This window comes from Penicillium hispanicum, assembly GCF_028827665.1.
Source record: "Penicillium hispanicum strain IBT 35686 chromosome Unknown utg000003l_segment0_segment0, whole genome shotgun sequence".
In the NCBI taxonomy this organism is placed as follows: Eukaryota; Fungi; Ascomycota; class Eurotiomycetes; order Eurotiales; family Aspergillaceae; genus Penicillium; species Penicillium hispanicum.
This window is the reverse complement of record NW_026623195.1, coordinates 3,332,531-3,350,717: the sequence shown is the minus strand read 5'-3', so window position 1 is coordinate 3,350,717 and position 18,187 is coordinate 3,332,531. Positions and strand designations below refer to the sequence as shown.

The window sequence follows — 18,187 nt, the reverse complement described above, 5'->3', positions numbered from 1 at the left end:
CCCCGCCCTCAGTTACATTTCCACACAACGCGACACCATGAACCCCCACCAACAGAACAAGGTTGATATCAACGTGCGTCCGCTTCCCCGGCTCTCTTCTTCCTGATGGCACAATAACTAAAGCATTGCTCTAGTCCTTGACTCCGGAGGAACAGCGGCTCCTCCGCCTGTATGGCAAGATGCCTACCAAGAAAGACCTCCTGCAGAACAAGCTCAAGGTGAGTTCAGTTGAACCCCTCCTCCGCCCGACGTATCGACGATACTGCCCCTCTCCACCCCCTAATCCTCATATATCTTCTGACTCCTTTTCTTTTCTTCAGGAACGGAAATACTTCGACTCGGGTGACTACGCCCTCAGTAAGGCGGGCAAAGCTTCGGACGTCGGTGTCACCAGCATCGGATCGCGCCACCCAGTCCCGGAGAATATCCCCCATCTGACCGCAACGTCGCCGGGTGCCAACAACCCGGCAGCAGCCACCAACAACGGCGGGACCGTCAGCGCGCAAGGACAACAAATCCCCGGTAGCATCAGTGGCCATCCAGGCTCGGTCGGGTTCCAGAGTCGCAGCCCCGTGAAAGAAGGTAGCTACTTGCAGCGCGGAACCAGCGTTAGCGAAGGGTCTGCCGGTCCCCTCGATCAGCAAAATGAGCCGAAGGAGCCTAGTGTCAGCCCTCCGCCTGCCCGGGAGGGTGTGCCCATCCGCCGGTAAACACTGCTGGCTCCATTGCATTTACTTCTGATCAGGCTGGGATTGCTCCTTTTCTTTATCTTTGTTCAAAAGCCTGGCGCTATGGGAATGATTCTTCCGGGGATGAGGTGCACTGCGGGACAGGGCAAATGACACCCAATGGAATCAATCGGGAGGGAAGGCTTCCCACCAAAAAACACTTCAAAAGAAAAGAGACGGAAGAACCTTGTGCGCAGTGTGACTTTTCGACGTGATGCTGGGCGAGATTCGAGGGCCTGGTCCTCAAGTCATCTCATACGCTAAGTCGTCGACGATCTGGCTTCTATGCAGTCTCAATTTATGGATATGACCCCCGACAATTGACATACCGTTGGATTTCTCTTGTCCCCGTTTCATCTTGTCGATATTTCAGCCTATGCGATCTTCGCCACCTGCGTTATGCCCTACTGCCATCTTCCTGGCACCAAGAATGTCTTGCATATGCTGCATCCATGTTGCCTTTTGTTAACCTCGCATGTCTTACCGTTTTCTCTTCTCTTTCTGTTGCTTATGGATAGTACCTTCTCCTACGGCTCATTCACCTGTTCAAGTTGTTGACCTCGAGACTATCGACGAGAAATGATCTTATCTTTTAGAATGTCGTGCAGGCTGTGCAGTACTATCTATCGAGTAGGCGAGAAAAGTACAGCAACCGGTAGACAGGATTCTAATTAATTCTATGCCCGGATCACAAGGGGCGAAAGAAGACAAGGAACCCCCAGGTTTTCTATTTACAGAAATGGCAAGCAAGAGTAGTCGGATATCGTACTGAGTAGGACGAATGGCACAGTATTCAACCCAAAGGACAAGGGAGAATAAGAAGCGAGACAAAGCAGAGAAGGACAGGAGGGTATAGGCGCCACATAGTATGGACGGGAGGAAGACGGCGAGGAATGAAAAAATAGCAGGAAAATTTGTATTGGATATCATGGTTGCGGGAAGAGGGCGAGGCGATAGGAACGAGAAATGGAGATAGAGTCCATCAATGAGCCAGGAATTGGTAAAAAGTCAACACGCAATTGGGGAGGTGAAGGAGGAAAGCGGAGTATCCATTTCAGGATACGGGTCATCCTGAGAATTGGTATTGAGAAAAGGGGCTTGGTTATACACTTGAGGGGAGCAAGGACTGAGGCCACAAAAGCGGAGGACCAGGATCAAGGAAAGTGTTTCCAATACTGGGTCCGTCTATAGCATCAGTCAAAGGAAGACGTGCGAGATCCCCATGGATTGCAGCTGGAATCGGGGCGAGGGATCATCTCGGCTTTAGATGACACTGGAAAGCACAAGATATTGGTACTGCCCTAGGGATATCCCTGTAGCACCACTGCAGTTCTTCAGTGATTGTGTTCGATGGGCTGTCCCCTGACTTCGGCCTTTCAAGGACCCCTCCCAACAATATGTGGCGTTTTTGGGGGACAGCCACCGCTGCCAGATAGGCCACCTGAATCAAAGATGACTGCTTCGCCTGAGGTAAATGGAACGTGGCCGCGGAGGAATACTAGTGCGCGTTTATGCACCTGTAGCGTGCACAAGTCTTATCTGCAAGAGAGGGACAATGTGCGCGCTTATCATTCCCCATGGAGGGCAACAGTTCAGTCGGTCTTCCAGTGACCAGCCAGTCCGTTGTCGAGATCATCGTGCTCCCCAAGCCAGAGCTCCACCGCATAAAGGGTGATGGTGCAAGCAAGGTTGATCCATCTCCAAATATTTCCTCCGCCGCCATTTTGACTGCTCCACCATTCGCCGCTTCCTCCCATCGCCTGTGACGTGGAAGAGAAGTGTTGCATCAACAGACTGGTATAGACAGCAATGAGAATGGAAGGAGAAAAGTAGCTCAAAAAGCCGAGAACCTGCCCGGCTGCATCGGTGTCTTCAAGTGAAGCTTCCTGTGAGAGGGCACGGGCCCCAGACTCACGGACAGCGGGGATAATGCGCGTCGAGGCATACAGCACGAGCAATCGGTACGCGAGTGAGATCAGAACAGACGGGGTGACAGCACTGAAGACCGCTGTGATCACGTTGAAGGCCGCGTGGATGATGGACGGAAGCAGAGACAAGGCATGCATGAGGGTGGTGTAGGATGCCATGATAATGGGCGGAAGCGGAGGAAAGTCGCCCACTTGCGAAGGCGAAGGAATCGAATCCACAGGGTATGACGGCTGATAATCGGTAAAGATCTGGTAGATACAAAGGACAATGTAGGCGAAGAGCAGAGAACTCTCGACTGGGTTACCACGTCCGCTGCCAATGCCCCAGGCGCACAAGATGACTGCGCAAGTGACGGAGACGCCGATTAAGGCTGCATCCACGTTGGAAATCTCAGGGAATTGGAGAACGCGCCAGAGGAAATAAACGGAGCTGGAGATTACAGTAGCCGATACAACCAAAAGACCGATCTGTGATGGGAGTAAGTACACGTTGTCGCGCAGATGGAAAAACCCAATAGACGTAAACATACCATCCAGCTATCGCTCCGTCCACCTCGGTTCACGAGCCAGCGGGTAATTTGCCCGGCTGCTTGGATGACCAGCAGGCTGCAGAAACCCTCGGCAAGTTGGAACACGGGAGTCGACCATCTCAGCAGTCGGTCCCAGTTACCCAGGGTCATCGTTTCTATCAGACCGTCGCGACCGAAAAGCCATTCGTGAACGGAGCTATCCTGCGCTCGCTTTCCGCTGAGAGTGCGCTCCACCCAACCGCCACCATTGTCCGCATCGACTGAGAATCGATTCAGGGACCAGATCAACAGGATAGGAATGATTATCCATTGCGTTGAGCGAATAACGGTGATCAGCGATGAACGAAACCATGAGCGATCCGGGGTGGTAAGGCGCAAGAGCGAGACGAGAAAGTAGAAGCTGGCCAGGGATAGCGAGAAGGCCAGACCGCATGTCCTGCCGCCCACATCAAAGGCCAACGGAATGGACGAGACGGTGACGGCAAGGAAGACGGCCGAGGAGAAGACTCGAAAGAGCCACATCGGGAGACGCGCGGGCGCGCAAAACAAGATCGGATCGCGTTGGTGGTGGAAGGAGGAGAAGGGGAGGGGAAGCACACGACTTTATTTTTCTTTTTCTCTTCTGGAGCTTATCGACTTTCACGTGGGCCCCAGCGCCGGGCGATGCAGGAAATGGGAGACACGGAGTGCCAGCGGAGAGGAGATCGAGACGGAGACGGATAGGAAAGAGGCCGAAGCAGAAGCAGAGGATAAGAAGAATTACCAGGATGCGTGGTCGCTCTCTTTCTTTGTAGATGACGCTTTACAGCAGTCCTGGTTCTTCACTTTCCCCCAGGTTGGTGCTAAGAAACGTATCCCGGGGACGAGACTGGCGGTCAGAGCACACCATCACAGAGCCTTCGATCCTGGAGCTGATTTCAAAATTACGAAACTATATACGTATAGTCGCAATAGAAGACACGAGCATCTCATGCAGAGAAGGAGGGGATTGGCTCGTGGGAGTCCAGAACGGCGTGGAAATGCGAAGTGGACGCCAAATAGAACATGTACCCAGTACTTGCAACAGTGCCGAGATCAAGCGTATGGAACTATGTACCTAGTACCGAGACTGGGCCAAGAAAGAGCGAATGACCACCCTCCCCAATCAGGTGACATGCTTCACCCTTTGGTCAGAGCCCTAGTTGCCCGATATGGTGGCCGCAGATAAGCCGCGCAACCAAAGCGCAGCAAATCATAATCATCCTTTTGATAACCTTGGATGCTGCGATTTCAGTTATTCAAAATGGCCGAGACTGCTGCAAAGAAGCTGAAGACCCCATCGCCTTTGATCGGTACTCACAAGTAAGGATCTCTCTTCTCCATCATGTCCTGCGAAAGATGTCGGTCGTCGGGAAACTAACGGCTCTCCAGTGGTCATTTCCATGCCGACGAGGCTCTCGCGGTCTACCTTCTCCGTCTTTTGCCCACCTACGCCTCCTCCCCGCTCGTCCGTACTCGTGATCCAGCTCAGCTAGAGCCCTGTCACACTGTGGTTGACGTCGGTGGGGTGTACGACCCTGCGCTCAATCGATACGATCACCACCAGCGGACTTTCTCCACGAGCTTCCCCCAGCACTACACCAAGCTTTCGTCTGCCGGACTGGTGTACATGCATTTTGGCCGTGCAATCATTGCCCAGCACATGTCCCTGCCCGAGGACCACGCCGACGTTGATCTACTCTATGAAAAGCTCTATACAGATTTTATTGAGGCCATCGACGCTAATGACAACGGTATCTCTGCATATGACCCAGCGGCCATCTCCGCGGCCAATTTGGAGAAGCGTTTCAAGGATGGCGGTGTCACCCTCGCTTCCATTGTGAATGACATGAACAACCCCGACCCCACTAGCCCGCCCGGTGAGCCGCAAGACGAGGATAGTCTGTTTGCTCGGGCCAGTACGCTTATTGGTAACATCTTCACTCGGAAGCTGCACCATGCCAGCTCCTCGTGGCTTCCTGCCCGCACCACCGTTGGGGCTGCCTATAGCTCTCGTGCCGATGTTCACCCGTCTGGCCGCATCATTGTTCTCCCGCAAGGTGGTGTCCCCTGGAAGGAGCACCTATACAATTTCGAAAAGGATGCTTCGGGAGGCACGGAGATTGACCCTGCATCCCAGGTGTACTATGTTCTATACCCTGAGAGTGCCACCGAAGACTCCAAATGGCGAGTCCAGTGCGTGTCCGAGTCCGAAGGAAGCTTCGTCTCCCGGAAGCCGCTCCCCGAGGTCTGGCGCGGTGTCCGTGATCAGGATCTAGATGGCTTGATGGCATCGGAGGCTGAGAAGGCTGGTCAGGCCAAGCTTCCGGAGGGTGCTGTTTTTGTTCATGCTAGTGGATTTATCGGTGGCCATAAGACCAAGGAGGGTGCTATGGCCATGGCCATTAGAAGTCTTGAACAATGAACCCATGCAGTTCTCAAACAGTACGGAGTTTGAAAAAGTTAGATTTATCTTTTGGAAGACAAAAAAAAAAGGAACCTTTATAACTAATGACATGAAAAGAAAGTAACTTGCCGGTGTTATCTTAATTGCATGGCAAATATGGCGGCTAAAAAGTCTTCTCTTGGTTGTTCACGATATAGCGGTGCTGCCCCAACCTCATCGTAGTCTCCGGGATTTTGTAAGGTGTGTTGTTCTTTCAGCCTCTCTGAATGGGCTCTGGTTCTCACTTGGCTAAATATTTCACAACTAGCAGTAACCAGAGTTGGAGGTTCGGCAGGAGTATAGAGGGCCACCGGTGAACCAGCAATGACAAGTTTTCTTCGCAGAACGAGCAGTACGAGGCACAATCCAGTGGTTGAAAATTCGAAAGACTCGGGAGAGTGCTTGAGGGTAGCTGGCCTCGGAAATGAGGCTGGGAATGGATGCAGCCTTTATCTAGCTCGTAACTCTTCCGGAATTTTCTGAAATCATTCTTGAGGAGTCGAATATATATGGATTTGGCAGATATTTGCCTGCCAGTGGCGAATAGAAACAGACATTGTGATGGCCTCAGTGACGCACGTTCAAGGAGCTGATATCTTCAATGCTGCCAGTTCCATCCCCTGGTTTAGAAGTGTCTTTGACGTGCGAGTCGCCACTCAATGGTTCTTCGCCTTCACCCATCGCTCGTTGGACAAGCTTGGCTTTGACAGCGGCTCCCTTTAGACGCTCGTCCACGTCATTCACGGCTTCTTCCGTATTTGTCATGTCCAAGGAAGCTGGATCGACGAGCTCCAATAAAGTCGACAGGTTTCTTGTCAGGCGAGTACTAGTCGCTGGAAGGCTGGGCATGTCACGACAGATTGGCGGGTCGAGGCACAAGGCGTCAGATGTGCCTGCTGGACGAGACAATATCAGTTCAGACGCCTCAGATGACTTTGGGTCGGCCAAGCGTTGGGCCCAGACTAAGGCCTTGCCATATAGGCGTCCCATCTCCACAAACTTCTCAAAGCCTTTCTCCACGGCGAAGACGCTACCCTCGGTGTAGCCGGCTTCTGCGCCATCGGAAACGCCTAAATCATAGCCCTCTTGATAGAATTGCTGCTCCAGGTCAAGGAGACTATCGAGAAGATTAGAGTCCATAAATGCAAGAGGAAATGTATTCAAAGCAAGGGGTGATTGAGCCGACAGTGACAAAGGGAAATTTTGATATGCGGGGCGTATGTCACGAGCGATAGCCCACTTTTCGATTTTCCCGCCGCTCCCCTCTACCACCCTCTCCATCTTCTCAACCACGATGGCTTCAGACCCAATCTTGCCCAAGCAGGGCGAGCGCAATATTCTTGTCACTAGCGCACTTCCATATGTGAACAACGTGCCCCATCTGGGCAATGTCGTCGGCTCTGTGCTGAGTGCCGATGTGTTCGCGCGGTATGACTCAACTCACCCCACTATCAGATCCAAAAGCTGATTTTCAAACTCCAGCTACCACAAAGCCTGTGGACGACCAACACTATACATCTGTGGGACGGACGAGTATGGAACAGCTACAGAGACGAAAGCTTTGGAGGAGAAGGTGACGCCAGAAGAGTTGTGTGCCAAGTACAACAAGATCCATCAGGAAGTCTACAAGTGGTTCAACATTGGGTTCGACCATTTTGGCCGCACTCCGACCCAGCAGCACACTGAGATCTCACAAGCTATCTTCAAACGGCTGTGGGATAATGGGTATCTCGCCGAGCGGACAGCCGAACAGCCCTTCTGCGAGCAGCATGGCTCCTTCTTGGCAGATCGTTATGTTGAAGGCGAATGCCCCCGGTGCCATTACGACGATGCGCGTGGAGATCAGTGCGATAAATGCGGCAACCTCCTCGATCCTTTTGACCTCATCAAGCCCCGCTGCAAACTCGACGGAGCAACTCCAGTTCGCCGCTCGACAACACACATTCACCTGCTGCTGGACAAGCTCCAGCCGGAGGTTGAGAAATGGGCAAACGGGTCTTTTGAGACGGGTGGCTGGCCGAAGAATTCACGAGTCATTACTGAGTCCTGGTTGAAGGAGGGTCTGAAGGACCGTGGTATCACGAGAGACTTGAAGTGGGGTGTCCCTGTTCCGTTGGATGGCTTTGAGAATAAGGTGCTGTACGTGTGGTTTGAGGCTTGCATCGGCTACCCATCAATCACGGCCAACTACACCAAAGACTGGGAGCTTTGGTGGCGGAACCCGGAGGATGTCCAGCTGTACCAGTTCCTGGGTAAGGACAACGTACCTTTCCACAGCGTTATCTTCCCGGCAACCCAGATCGGTACTGGCGACAAGTGGACTATGAACCACCACCTAAGCGCCACAGAATATCTGAACTACGAGGGTGGCAAGTTCAGCAAGTCCAGAGGCGTTGGAGTTTTTGGAACCAACGCAAAGGAAACCGGTGTGCCAGCTGATGTCTGGCGGTACTACCTGCTTAAGAACCGTCCGGAGACTGGTGATACTCAATTCGAATGGCAGACATTCCTCGATAGCAACAATGGCGAGCTGCTAGCCAAGCTGGGAAACCTCGTCAACCGTGTCGTCAAGCTTGTTGCCGCGTCATACGGATCCGTCATCCCCGAGTTCACTGTCCCCGAGAGCTTCGAACCCTTCCTGGAAGAGGTCACTGTTCACCTGCGCCAGTACATCGGAGAAATGGAGAGTGTGCACCTGCGCGCGGGTGTGTCCACCGCCATGCGCATTGCCGAGGCCGGTAACGGTCTCATTCAAGCCAACCGCCTCGACAACGCCCTCATTGCCAATGAGCCCGAGCGTGCTGCAGCGGTTGTGGGCACCGTCCTAAACCTGATTCACCTGCTGTCTGCCGTGTTCGCACCGTACATGCCCGCGACCTCGAAGTCCATTCTGGAACAGCTAAACGCCCCCATCCTTTTGATCCCGACTCTAGACGCTATCAAGGACGGCTGGAAGCCCAACAGCCTCAAGGCTGGTCACAAGATCGGCAAGGCCCAGTATCTGTTCTCACGCATCGATCCCAAGAAAGCGGATGAATGGCGCGAGATGTTCGGTGGCTCTCAGGCCGACAGAGCGAAAAAAGCAGAGGAGGCGGCCAAGATCGCAGCCAAGAAGGCCGCAGCGAAGGCGAAGAAGAAGGGAAAGAAGGAAAAGAAGCCTGTCGGGGTTGAGGCATCCGCCAAAGGCGGTGCCGAGTCACCCAGCGTGACGGCTGAGAGCTCAAATGCTGCCGTCGACAAGGTCACCGACGGCGTTGCCCAGGTGACTCTTCCGACCTCATAGGTAAATAGCGACGATGGAGATGCGCGGTGGCAGAAAAGATTGGATTTGAGCGAGAAGGCTAAGTTTTTCTACTGTGGCGCACGATATTGTAGTTTATGGTGATGGTTGGGTGATGTTGACATGGTTTCGGGACCTTGGTATACTAGACGTTGGACTGGCATTTCATTCAACATATGAATCTATGAAGGGTGTTTCGGAAAGAGTGGGAATTGCATGTTGCATGTGCTCTATTATCTCATCTATTGCTTTATGAGTAGGATCTGGGACTCCCCTAGTCCTCGTATCAAAGCTGTAGTTTTCAACATCGAACCAATCATTGGTTCATATGGTTAGAGAGAATGCAAACATTCCACTCTACAATGTAGCCCCGCAGAAAACCATATTTGCTAGGTCCAACCAGAGTGAAATGAGAGGTAAAAGATCAACAATTCCGCATTGAGTAGCAAATCCGATACGAGAACATGGAGCTTGGTTAGAGGAATTCTCATTTGCAAATTTATCTAATCAATACACGCCGATATGACAGTAAGTTCATTAAATGCTCATAGCGCCAGAAGAAATGACGCCCTCAGAAGCAAATCCAGCTTCTCCTTTTTTTCCTCACTCTGCTGGCTCTATCACCGCTTGCGAGTGCCGGGTCGGGGCTTAGTCTCATCCGGCCCGACGGGGTGTAGCATGACCTTGTTCGTGGTCTGTTGGGTGTTCGCAGAGTAGCCTTTGCTCCAGTCGTAGCTGACAGCATAGGCGAAGATATTTCCACTGCGGTTGAAGGCGGTGCTAGAGATGGGACCACCAACAGCCGGATAACCCTTTAGACGATGCTTGGCATCCTTGTCCCAGAAGTGGAAGGTACCGTCGCTACCGGCAGTGCTGAATGTGCCATGAACGGGGTGGAAGCAAATTGAATTGACGGAGTAAATGTTGCAGACATCGCGGTTGGTCGGCGGGGTTTCGCGGTGGCACTTGAAGGAGAAGTTGGAGGCCGAATCCTTCTCCTCGACGTACTGAATGGCACAGCGGCCTTCAATGCTGCCGACGGCAAATCCCGAAGCATCAGAGAAGCAGCTGACTACCCGCGTCTGCCACTTCAAGGGAGATTGCATGGTCTTGTAGAATTTGGTCGGTTGATTGAGATCAATGATGTTGATGTAGCGATCAGCCGTGCCGACAACCAGCAGCTTGTCCTTGACATCCATTGTGTACACACGCTCTTGGCACTCGAATTGCGCGACTGGAGTCTGTTGCCGCAGGTCCCAGTACTTCACCGTCTTGTCCCACGAACCTGTCACGAGCAGTGGAGAACCACCAGCCGGGCTGGGGAACATGTGACAGCTACGAATCGGAGCAGCATGTTCAGCGACCTGGACAGCGGTGGTCTGGTTTGCGCCGAGATCGAGCATGCGAGCAGCTTTATCGGCACCAGCGCCAACGACCTTGGTTCCATCCTAAAGGGAAGAAAAGAGCACGTGCGTTAGTTTCCAAGACACGGTCTTAATGCACAACGACTACCAGGTATGAAGCTTACCGGTGACCAGCAGCAGCTGAGAACAGGAGCTTCATGTTCAAAGAGTGCTTTCCCTTCACTTTGGCCCTGCTCGTTGATCTCGTAGATGCGGACCTTTTTGTCCCAGGACGCAACGGCCAAGTGCTCGCTGGCAGGGGAGAAGCGAAGATCGGAGATACTATCCTCGGGAGGCTGGTTCAGGGCCACATCCTTGGAGATGTCGCCGGTAGTATTCGTCTGGCTAGTTGACGCCGGCGTGGTGACGGAACCGAAGAGGGACATCTGAAAGGGTGCTCGAGAGCTCTGTGGGTGAAGGAATCGAGAAAGGCTGAGTAAAAGTAAAAATTGGAAGAAATAGCACAGCCACCGTTCACTGATGAAGGCGGCTCATGCAGAGGGGGTAAGAAGGACGCCGGGTTAAGGGAAGTTGGAAAAGTAGCTCGCGATCCAGGGCCGAGTTGCTTTCGATGCGCGCAAGATGCTTGTCTTCGGCAGAAAATTGGGCCTCACCGCCTTCTTATCCTGGAGACTATACCAAGCGAGGATGGATGATCGTTCAAAAGGATGGCGTTGAGGATTCAACTTGGTGAGCCTGGATTAGAAGAAAAAAAACTTTGATTAGGTTTGCTGGTATTTTGTTATAGCAGCAGCAGAATATATTCGCCTCCCCCCCTCTCCCCAAGCTCAGTAAAGAGTGTTCGGCAAGATCAAGAGCCTCATATCGAGTGGCATTCTTACTTACGATACATCGATCCGAGGCAACCTGATGTCCTGATCGTCAAGATATGTATACATGTATATAGTATCCTGGGGCCGTTTGGTTGTTCGTGGTCAGCGCTCTGATCTCTTATTTTACTGTCCAAAGCTCGTCAAGATCAAACACCCGTAGAAATGAAAATTTTTTGCTTTGTCTTTTGTGAGAATATCAAAGTGTTATGACTTCGCTAGCGACACACAACTTAGCTCTGGAGGTAAGAATAGCTAGTGAGGCGGTAATATGTCAAAGGTATGAACGGACATCCGCGCGTCTTCAATGGCCAGGAAAGAACCCACCAGGGTATTCAAGACTATTCGTAAGAAATTTCGCTTCTATAACCCAGTCGCTTGCTTTCGGCATCAAACGAGTACCTCAGCTTTAGACTAGCTTAGCGGCCACCGCAAGATGCCACCGGCACCGCAATCGGCATCGCCGAAGGTATATGCACGCAGATGTATATCTAAGAGATTAACAGTCTCGGGCTCGGAGTGCTCGAGATTAATAATAACCACGCGCTGCTGGTGTGGAGATCGGCGGATCCACTTTGTCTTATCGTCCAAGGCGATCGGCGTGGCCGCGTTGGAATCCGCCGATGCAAAGGGATGTAGCTGGCTGTCGGAAACTCGGAGCTAGGACCAGCAGGAGCGAGCAATTAGCGGAATGTGGGAAGAGAATGGATGAAATGGCAAGCTCCGATGAACTGGAATGATGACATAGCGAACGACGCATGCCCAAACTGGCACAACGTGAGGTATGCTGAAGTGTAGGCGCTCGCGATCCTGGCGAATCCTCGACATTAGCGCATCGTCCCATCATGAGATCGACCACGTAGAGATGAGAAGAGCGAAGGGGAGAACGTATTTAGAACGGGAGAAACACACAATCGGGATTCAAGCCGAGTGGAGCAGAATGCGGGGTGCAGCTCGCAGATTGGTTGGCGCGGGAAGCCAAACAGAATCCCCTGATGTCAGTTGCTCGTGTGATCCGGGGTTGCCGCGAGAGAAGGCGAGAGAAGGCGAGAGAAGGCGAGAGAAGGCGAGGGATGGCGAGACATGCGAGCATTTGTCTGGTAGGGTAATAGCAGGTGGTGCCATACTGTAGGGTTATCAATGGGACATGGGCGGGAGAGTGGTCAATGGGCAAACAATGCGAATGGCGAGATCCGGTCTCTCTTGCCCATGACATCCATGACTGACAACCCCCGCCTCGGACAATGCTGGGTCACCTGTTCTCGGCCCCCTCTTGTCCTCTCTTCCCGGATCTTCTCTCCTCGTGTCCTTTCCTTCTTCCATTATTCTCCATTGAACCATCAACCGTCATGTCTGCTCCTCTCACTAAAGTCGATTCTGCCATTGCTGGCCTGTCCATATCAGACGAGAAAGCCCCTCCATCCACGGAGAAGGAAGTCAAGAAGACACAAAGGCGGGCTTCATCTCAGGCTGAGGGTATCTGGAACATCAAGGATCTGGGTGAGTCAGCTCCCTTCCCCTGTCGTCGTATGTCCCCAGATCCTAACTACTCTGGCCCAGAGGAACAAAAGATCGAGATCACTCTACCCATCGAGACACAGAAGACTGGATGGTATGCTGGCTCCTGCCACCTGGTTTCCCATCCTCTCCTCCTAGAGCACTGCTGATGAACTGACTTCGCAGGAAACTCAACACCTCACCCAACTCAATTGAGGACAAGGATATCCTCAAGCTCCACCTCGTCAACCCGCCAGTCAAAAAGATTGACTTGCACTTCCCCCTTGGACTGGAGGTCACAGCGAGAAATATGAAAGGCGTCACCATCAAGGACGCCCTGGATGCCATCTACAAGCAATTCAAAAAGAAGGTACATCTACTCGTTCTCGGAGATGGTGTGTTGAGACGCCCGCTGACCCGGCTGTAGGCAGATGACGAACTAGAAAACCCCTACCTCGCTGGGTTTGAGTGGGATAAGGAGGAGTGCTGGACAAGGCTGATCGTGCATCAGAAGAAGGAAAGCACCACGCCACAGCCCAGCAAGAAATCCAAAAAGAAGAAGGAAGAGGTCGCATAGGTGGGGCGCAACTGATCCCGGATGCTCAGATCTACCTTATTACCTCCCTCCCCTCCCCTGCCTCATCCTATCTTCCAAGTTCGTCCTGAATTTTTCTGATTTTCGGCAAAACAATAAGGGCCTGACCCCTCCAAGTTCTGTGGTTTTTTCTTTCTTTCTATGGTTATCCTTTTCTGCTATCTCACGGGATCCCGATCGGCTGCTCTGCAATTGCACGTTTCTCTTCTGGTTTCGGGATGTAGAAACAAGACTTGAAAGAGGGCGCGGGAGTGAAATTGAGCTTCGTCGTGTACTTTGCTGTGTTTGTGCTTCCCATCTACTGCGCTTGCAGTCGTTCCCACGACGTCGCTGGCTCGCAACTTTTATCCAGGGTGAGACCCGGTGACGAGACAGAACAGGCCCAGAACCGATTCACTCATTTTCACTCGGGAGGCTCAATACAAATCACTAATGTCCACCGGAAAGTGTAAAGTCTGCCCGGGTGCAGACGTAGAGTCGCGTTAGGAGTGGGCGTTGCGCTAAGCATGGTGTATCCACTCCGGCCCACAACCCGCGGCTTAGCTCGCTCTAGCTTGTATCGATCATTTCTTTTTCTTGAACGCCACCAAACACGGCGAAGTGGTCCAAGGACAGCAACACTACCATTACCCCATTATGTAGGAGGCACCTTGTCCGAAGGCTATGAGTATATACATCGCTGGATAGGGAGACGCAAATTTGAAGCACATGAATGGGAATCGGAGAGCGTGCTTATGTGGACAATAAGTGTTGTCTCAAGCAACCGCTCTCGAGAATAAGGAACAACACCGTCAATCAAGTTGGATCTGGAAGCATCATGCATGGAACCAAAGAAAGAAACATGAAGAGAGAGAGAGGGGGGGGGGGGGGGGGGGGCAGGAGGAAAAAACGCGGGGGGCTAGCGAGAGCGACCGAGCTCTCGACTGCCAAAGAGGACAAGGACAATCTCGTCGAGGATAGTAAAGGCAAGATGGGTGTTGACAGGTTGATTATTCAACGTAGCGAAGAGTCGGCGGGCAGCAGCCTGTGCATTTGCCCGGCCCACGACATTCGCCGCCAAATCGGGGATGAGGGTCGCCAGAACGACGGTCGCCTCGGCACGACTCTTGAGCCGATCGGACGCCGAGCGAGGGGGCACCTTGCGCAGAACGCCACCAGGCCAGAGTGTATCGCGGGCTAGATTGATGTAGCGCAGAATGGAGTCATCCTGGAAGTAGGCGTGTGCGCTGTCGCGGATTTTACGCTCGATCGTGCCGCCGAGGAGCTGATGCAGCACGACCACGACGGCCCGACCGCGGAGCCAATTGTTGCCTCGATTCAGTTCGAAGGCCTCGAGGAAGAGATCGCATATTGGTTTGATGAAAGGCTCTAGTTCTCGGTCCTCGAAGGCGTTCAGCTCGGCTTCGGCCTCTGCAGTTGTGACTGCATCTTCAGTAACAAGAACCGGATCATGGGCCGCAATGGGACCCGCTTGCTGCGTTGCTGCTGAGATGAGATTCTGTCCGGCTGTGGAGAGCTGATCAAGAACACCAAAGTTGCCAAGAAAGTCATCCATTCCATCCGTGACAGAATTATAAATTCTGGTTACAAGGTCCTTGGTTTCACCCTCACTGTTGCGAGGATTGGTGTCCTCACGAGGCAGAATGGCACGTTGCGAAAGAAAGGCGCGTAGGTCGCGACTGCGGCATACCTCCGGCAGAAGAAGTAATTGTTGCAGATATGCCTCTAGCGCCAAACGTCGCTTCTGGAGAAACTCCCTTTGAAGCTTCATGACGACGCGCCGCCGAGGGAACTCTAAATGCCGGACTGAGAGGTAGCTCATACGGAGCTTCTGGTGGAGCTCGTGGAATTCGCTATACCGGCGAGCAACGACCCAGGAGGCCGCGGGCATCTGTTCCCCGGCATTTCGTTGGACTTCAACAACGTCTGGAAAGAGAATTAGCCGAAGAAAGGAAAGATTCAGTAGAAGAGACCATCTTACACATCGCAAATTCACGGCCATCCTCCTCCTTGCCCACCACAATGGACTTGATGCGGACCGTAGAGCGACCATACAAGCTGTTGTCACTTTCCTGGATCATGTACTGCTGCCGCTGCATCTCCTTGCGATGAATCTCGCGTTGGATGCTAGCCTTGGATTTGCGCAGAATCCTCAACTCAGCCGTGTTGTTCGTCAATTCCGCTTTGCGGGTCAAGGCCCCAACAACGGAATCCTGTGCGCCAAGCTTGTCGATCTCAACACTAAGAGCTTCAATGGCTTCAGTGAGGCCAAGGTCTCCCGGTGCAGCTTCATGAACCTCGTCGGCCGGATCTTTCTCATCGGCACCAACAGGCTCTTCGTATTCATCCTCGATGAACTTTTGTTGATCCGGGAAAAGATCATCATCAAAAACACCTAGTCGTGATCCGTGGCCGACCAGACCCAGGGATGCAATGCTTTTCTTGGCTTTCTCATTTGCACGACTGTCAATGCGAGGTGTCTCGCTTGAGTTACGAGGGGAGGTCTCAGGGCGGTCCGATCCAAGCAATGAGAGGGAAGAGGCGTCATTTTGTTTCAGATCCTCAACTCTGGTGTTCTTTGGCTCACTGGTGATGATGTCGTTGAGAGCAGCTTCCATGGTCTCGAGGACTTGATTCTGAGTGGCATCATTATCACCATCTTGAGAGTCTCTGCCCAAGCTCTGGGTGGACATAGCAAGATTGTCTGCCTCATAGTCATCATCAAAGAGAGGCGCCGAGCGTTCAGAGTCTATGGATCTTCGTGATGAGTCGTCATCGTCAAAAAGCTTGCCCATAGCCCGCACGTCGCTAGATGAGATGGCGGCTCTTCGAAGGTCTTTGGTTGGCTTGCCGGTGGGTTGTGAAGTAGTGCGCACAATGAGCGGGGGAAGAGGTCGTCTCTCAGAAGTATCAGGAGTAACTATTGGTGGAGATGGGTGGCGAGTCATTGTCGGAGAGCCTGAAGTCTGGTCTGACGCCAGATATTTCCAGTAGAGATCAGAATCTTTGAATTTGGGGTAATAAATGGTTTCCAATTCTTCCAAAACAGCCGATTGAGTGGTTAGCACCACTGTTCGAGCTTTCCGATATTGCTCCGGAGTTGCGCGCTTCCCGGCACTCAAGAATGCCTTGACTGTTCGCCGAGACTCCTCTGATACCTTGAGCGCCGGTTTGGACAAATATGTTTCACTGAGAAGTGCCAAGTCATTTCTGTCGGCAATCGTCCATGTCGCTGAGACAGGAGAGAGCTCATCACCGAAGTCGTCCTCCAGAGGATTTCGGAACCCATCAACGACAATCCAAAATTGAACAAGAGACATCAAGTTCTGTCGGTCCATGAACTCCATAAAGTAAGAGAGACCCGATGCATTGCGCATCACATCGACCAAAGAAGTCTCATGTGCCATGGAGGGGTTCTCAGGGCGATGGACATCGGCAACGGCGGGGGGAATAGGAGAAGATCCTCCTGGTGTGGACAGTATGGCGACCTTCTGGTCGAGTACTCGTTTGCCTGTTTCTAGCCGCTTGAGATAGACTTGATCTTGCCCGTCGACCATGGTTTCCCGTTTTAACTGGCTGGAAACAAGTGCACGGAATCGACGGGCATCAGACAAGTTATTGCAACGCCGGATAGTGCGGACAAACTTCTCAAAAGCTCGCTCAGAATCGTTCGCTGCAAGTTTCGGAAATGGCTGTCCACGTTTTGACTTGGGAACGGGAGATGCATGCTCATCCAGTGCAGCTCGCAACTTTCGTACAGTTTTCCGGTCCTGTAGAGCGGTTCGGCCATAGGCTTCCATCAACTGATTCCATGTGTCTGGATCTGACAATGCTGTCACGATGGGTAATAAAACGGCGCAAGAAATGATTTCCCGAACTAGTACAGAAACAATCCGGCTCTTGAGTACACTCTCAGGGAACAGTTGAGGAAGAATCCCAACGGCAATTTTCCGCAGATACTCCTGCTGGGCCGCCTTTTGATCCGATGATGAGAGCCCAACAGCCGGGTGAAGACGGCCTTCACGGAATTTCTTGGCGATGGCCAGGTCTAGCTCGTCGGATTCTGTCACATTGCGATTCAAATTCCGTCCACGCACCGAGCGCTCGGCCACATCAAATTCCATCAGATGGGCAGTCAAGATCGGAAAAATTCGCGATACGATCAACGAGATCAGATCTTCCGCCAGGAGCCTATCGCGAAGACTCTCGAGGGCAACGCGGACAACCCGATCGATCTCGTTCCCAAAGGCGGGATTTGGACTGATGTTGTGATACCACGAGGACACAAAGTCCCGAGTTATAAGAGATAGTAGCTCGTCGATTCCCTCGGACACGACAAAAGATTGTGGGTAGAGGGGCTTTGGTCGGTATCGTGCGCTCCGTCGCACATTGAATGCCTCCTTTCGCCAATGCTTGGGGGTGACAAATGCGACCGAGACATCCTTGGAACCATTCCTCCTATATTGCTGAGTTCGAATTGTCAAGACAACCAAGCCGAGAAAACTGGCGGAGGAGAGCGCAGCGCCCAGAGCTAGAGCGTATCCCAGATATCGAAGAATCGGCAACCAGCGGACCACCAGGCCCCAAGCAATGAATCCGCCAGCACCCGCTAGCAACAGATCGCGGCGGTAAAGGGCCATTCTCCCCGGACACGTATGGGAGCCCTGCGTCTCATGACGCTTTCTCGAGTGTGGGTCAGGAGTGCGGAGCTCGACACGGCATTGGTGATGGAACAAGACAAGACAAGCTTGCGATGGGACAGCAGGCGGACGCTGTTGGGCGGGGAGAATCTAGAATAGAAAAAGCAGCAGTGAGATATGGAGCATGGAGAGGGATCCCGCACTGCCCTGAATCATGGAACACCCCAATACCTCGATGCAGTAACGCGCAACGGCCGCATACAGATCCCGTGACCGCTCAGAAACGTCATTG

General features: G+C 52.6%; 8 protein-coding genes across 8 annotated transcripts; 4 read left to right on the top strand and 4 right to left on the bottom strand.

Annotated features, from left to right (window-relative positions):
* Positions 1 to 37: 37 nt before the first annotated feature.
* On the top strand, positions 38 to 710 carry N7459_003685 (endosulfine family protein; the record flags this gene model as incomplete). The annotated part of the gene is made up of 3 exons (XM_056942869.1): positions 38 to 73; positions 135 to 218; positions 321 to 710. The coding sequence occupies 3 exons, from the start codon at positions 38 to 40 to the stop codon at positions 708 to 710; spliced, it is 510 nt and encodes a 169-aa protein (XP_056802752.1).
* Positions 711 to 2,320: 1,610 nt separating this feature from the next.
* Positions 2,321 to 3,708, bottom strand: N7459_003684 (ICE2 family protein; the record flags this gene model as incomplete). The annotated part of the gene is made up of 2 exons (XM_056942868.1): positions 2,321 to 3,124; positions 3,187 to 3,708. 2 exons carry the CDS (start codon positions 3,706 to 3,708, stop codon positions 2,321 to 2,323), a joined length of 1,326 nt encoding a protein of 441 aa, XP_056802751.1.
* Positions 3,709 to 4,468: 760 nt separating this feature from the next.
* On the top strand, positions 4,469 to 5,629 carry N7459_003683 (MYG1 family protein; the record flags this gene model as incomplete). Its single annotated transcript, XM_056942867.1, has 2 exons — positions 4,469 to 4,527; positions 4,597 to 5,629. The coding sequence occupies 2 exons, from the start codon at positions 4,469 to 4,471 to the stop codon at positions 5,627 to 5,629; spliced, it is 1,092 nt and encodes a 363-aa protein (XP_056802750.1).
* A 588-nt stretch (positions 5,630 to 6,217) lies between these two features.
* On the bottom strand, positions 6,218 to 6,790 carry N7459_003682 (Yae1 family protein; the record flags this gene model as incomplete). The annotated part of the gene is made up of 1 exon (XM_056942866.1): positions 6,218 to 6,790. The coding sequence occupies one exon, from the start codon at positions 6,788 to 6,790 to the stop codon at positions 6,218 to 6,220; it is 573 nt and encodes a 190-aa protein (XP_056802749.1).
* A 154-nt stretch (positions 6,791 to 6,944) lies between these two features.
* Positions 6,945 to 8,933, top strand: N7459_003681 (methionine--tRNA ligase MES1; the record flags this gene model as incomplete). Its single annotated transcript, XM_056942865.1, has 2 exons — positions 6,945 to 7,078; positions 7,133 to 8,933. 2 exons carry the CDS (start codon positions 6,945 to 6,947, stop codon positions 8,931 to 8,933), a joined length of 1,935 nt encoding a protein of 644 aa, XP_056802748.1.
* Positions 8,934 to 9,550: 617 nt separating this feature from the next.
* On the bottom strand, positions 9,551 to 10,719 carry sonA (putative nuclear pore complex protein (SonA); the record flags this gene model as incomplete). The annotated part of the gene is made up of 2 exons (XM_056942864.1): positions 9,551 to 10,378; positions 10,459 to 10,719. 2 exons carry the CDS (start codon positions 10,717 to 10,719, stop codon positions 9,551 to 9,553), a joined length of 1,089 nt encoding a protein of 362 aa, XP_056802747.1.
* Positions 10,720 to 12,512: 1,793 nt separating this feature from the next.
* On the top strand, positions 12,513 to 13,237 carry N7459_003679 (uncharacterized protein; the record flags this gene model as incomplete). The annotated part of the gene is made up of 4 exons (XM_056942863.1): positions 12,513 to 12,663; positions 12,703 to 12,775; positions 12,847 to 13,030; positions 13,088 to 13,237. 4 exons carry the CDS (start codon positions 12,513 to 12,515, stop codon positions 13,235 to 13,237), a joined length of 558 nt encoding a protein of 185 aa, XP_056802746.1.
* Positions 13,238 to 14,153: 916 nt separating this feature from the next.
* On the bottom strand, positions 14,154 to 17,895 carry rgsC (putative intermediate filament protein (Mdm1); the record flags this gene model as incomplete). Its single annotated transcript, XM_056942862.1, has 2 exons — positions 14,154 to 15,181; positions 15,237 to 17,895. The coding sequence occupies 2 exons, from the start codon at positions 17,893 to 17,895 to the stop codon at positions 14,154 to 14,156; spliced, it is 3,687 nt and encodes a 1,228-aa protein (XP_056802745.1).
* Between the last annotated feature and the right edge of the window lie 292 nt (positions 17,896 to 18,187).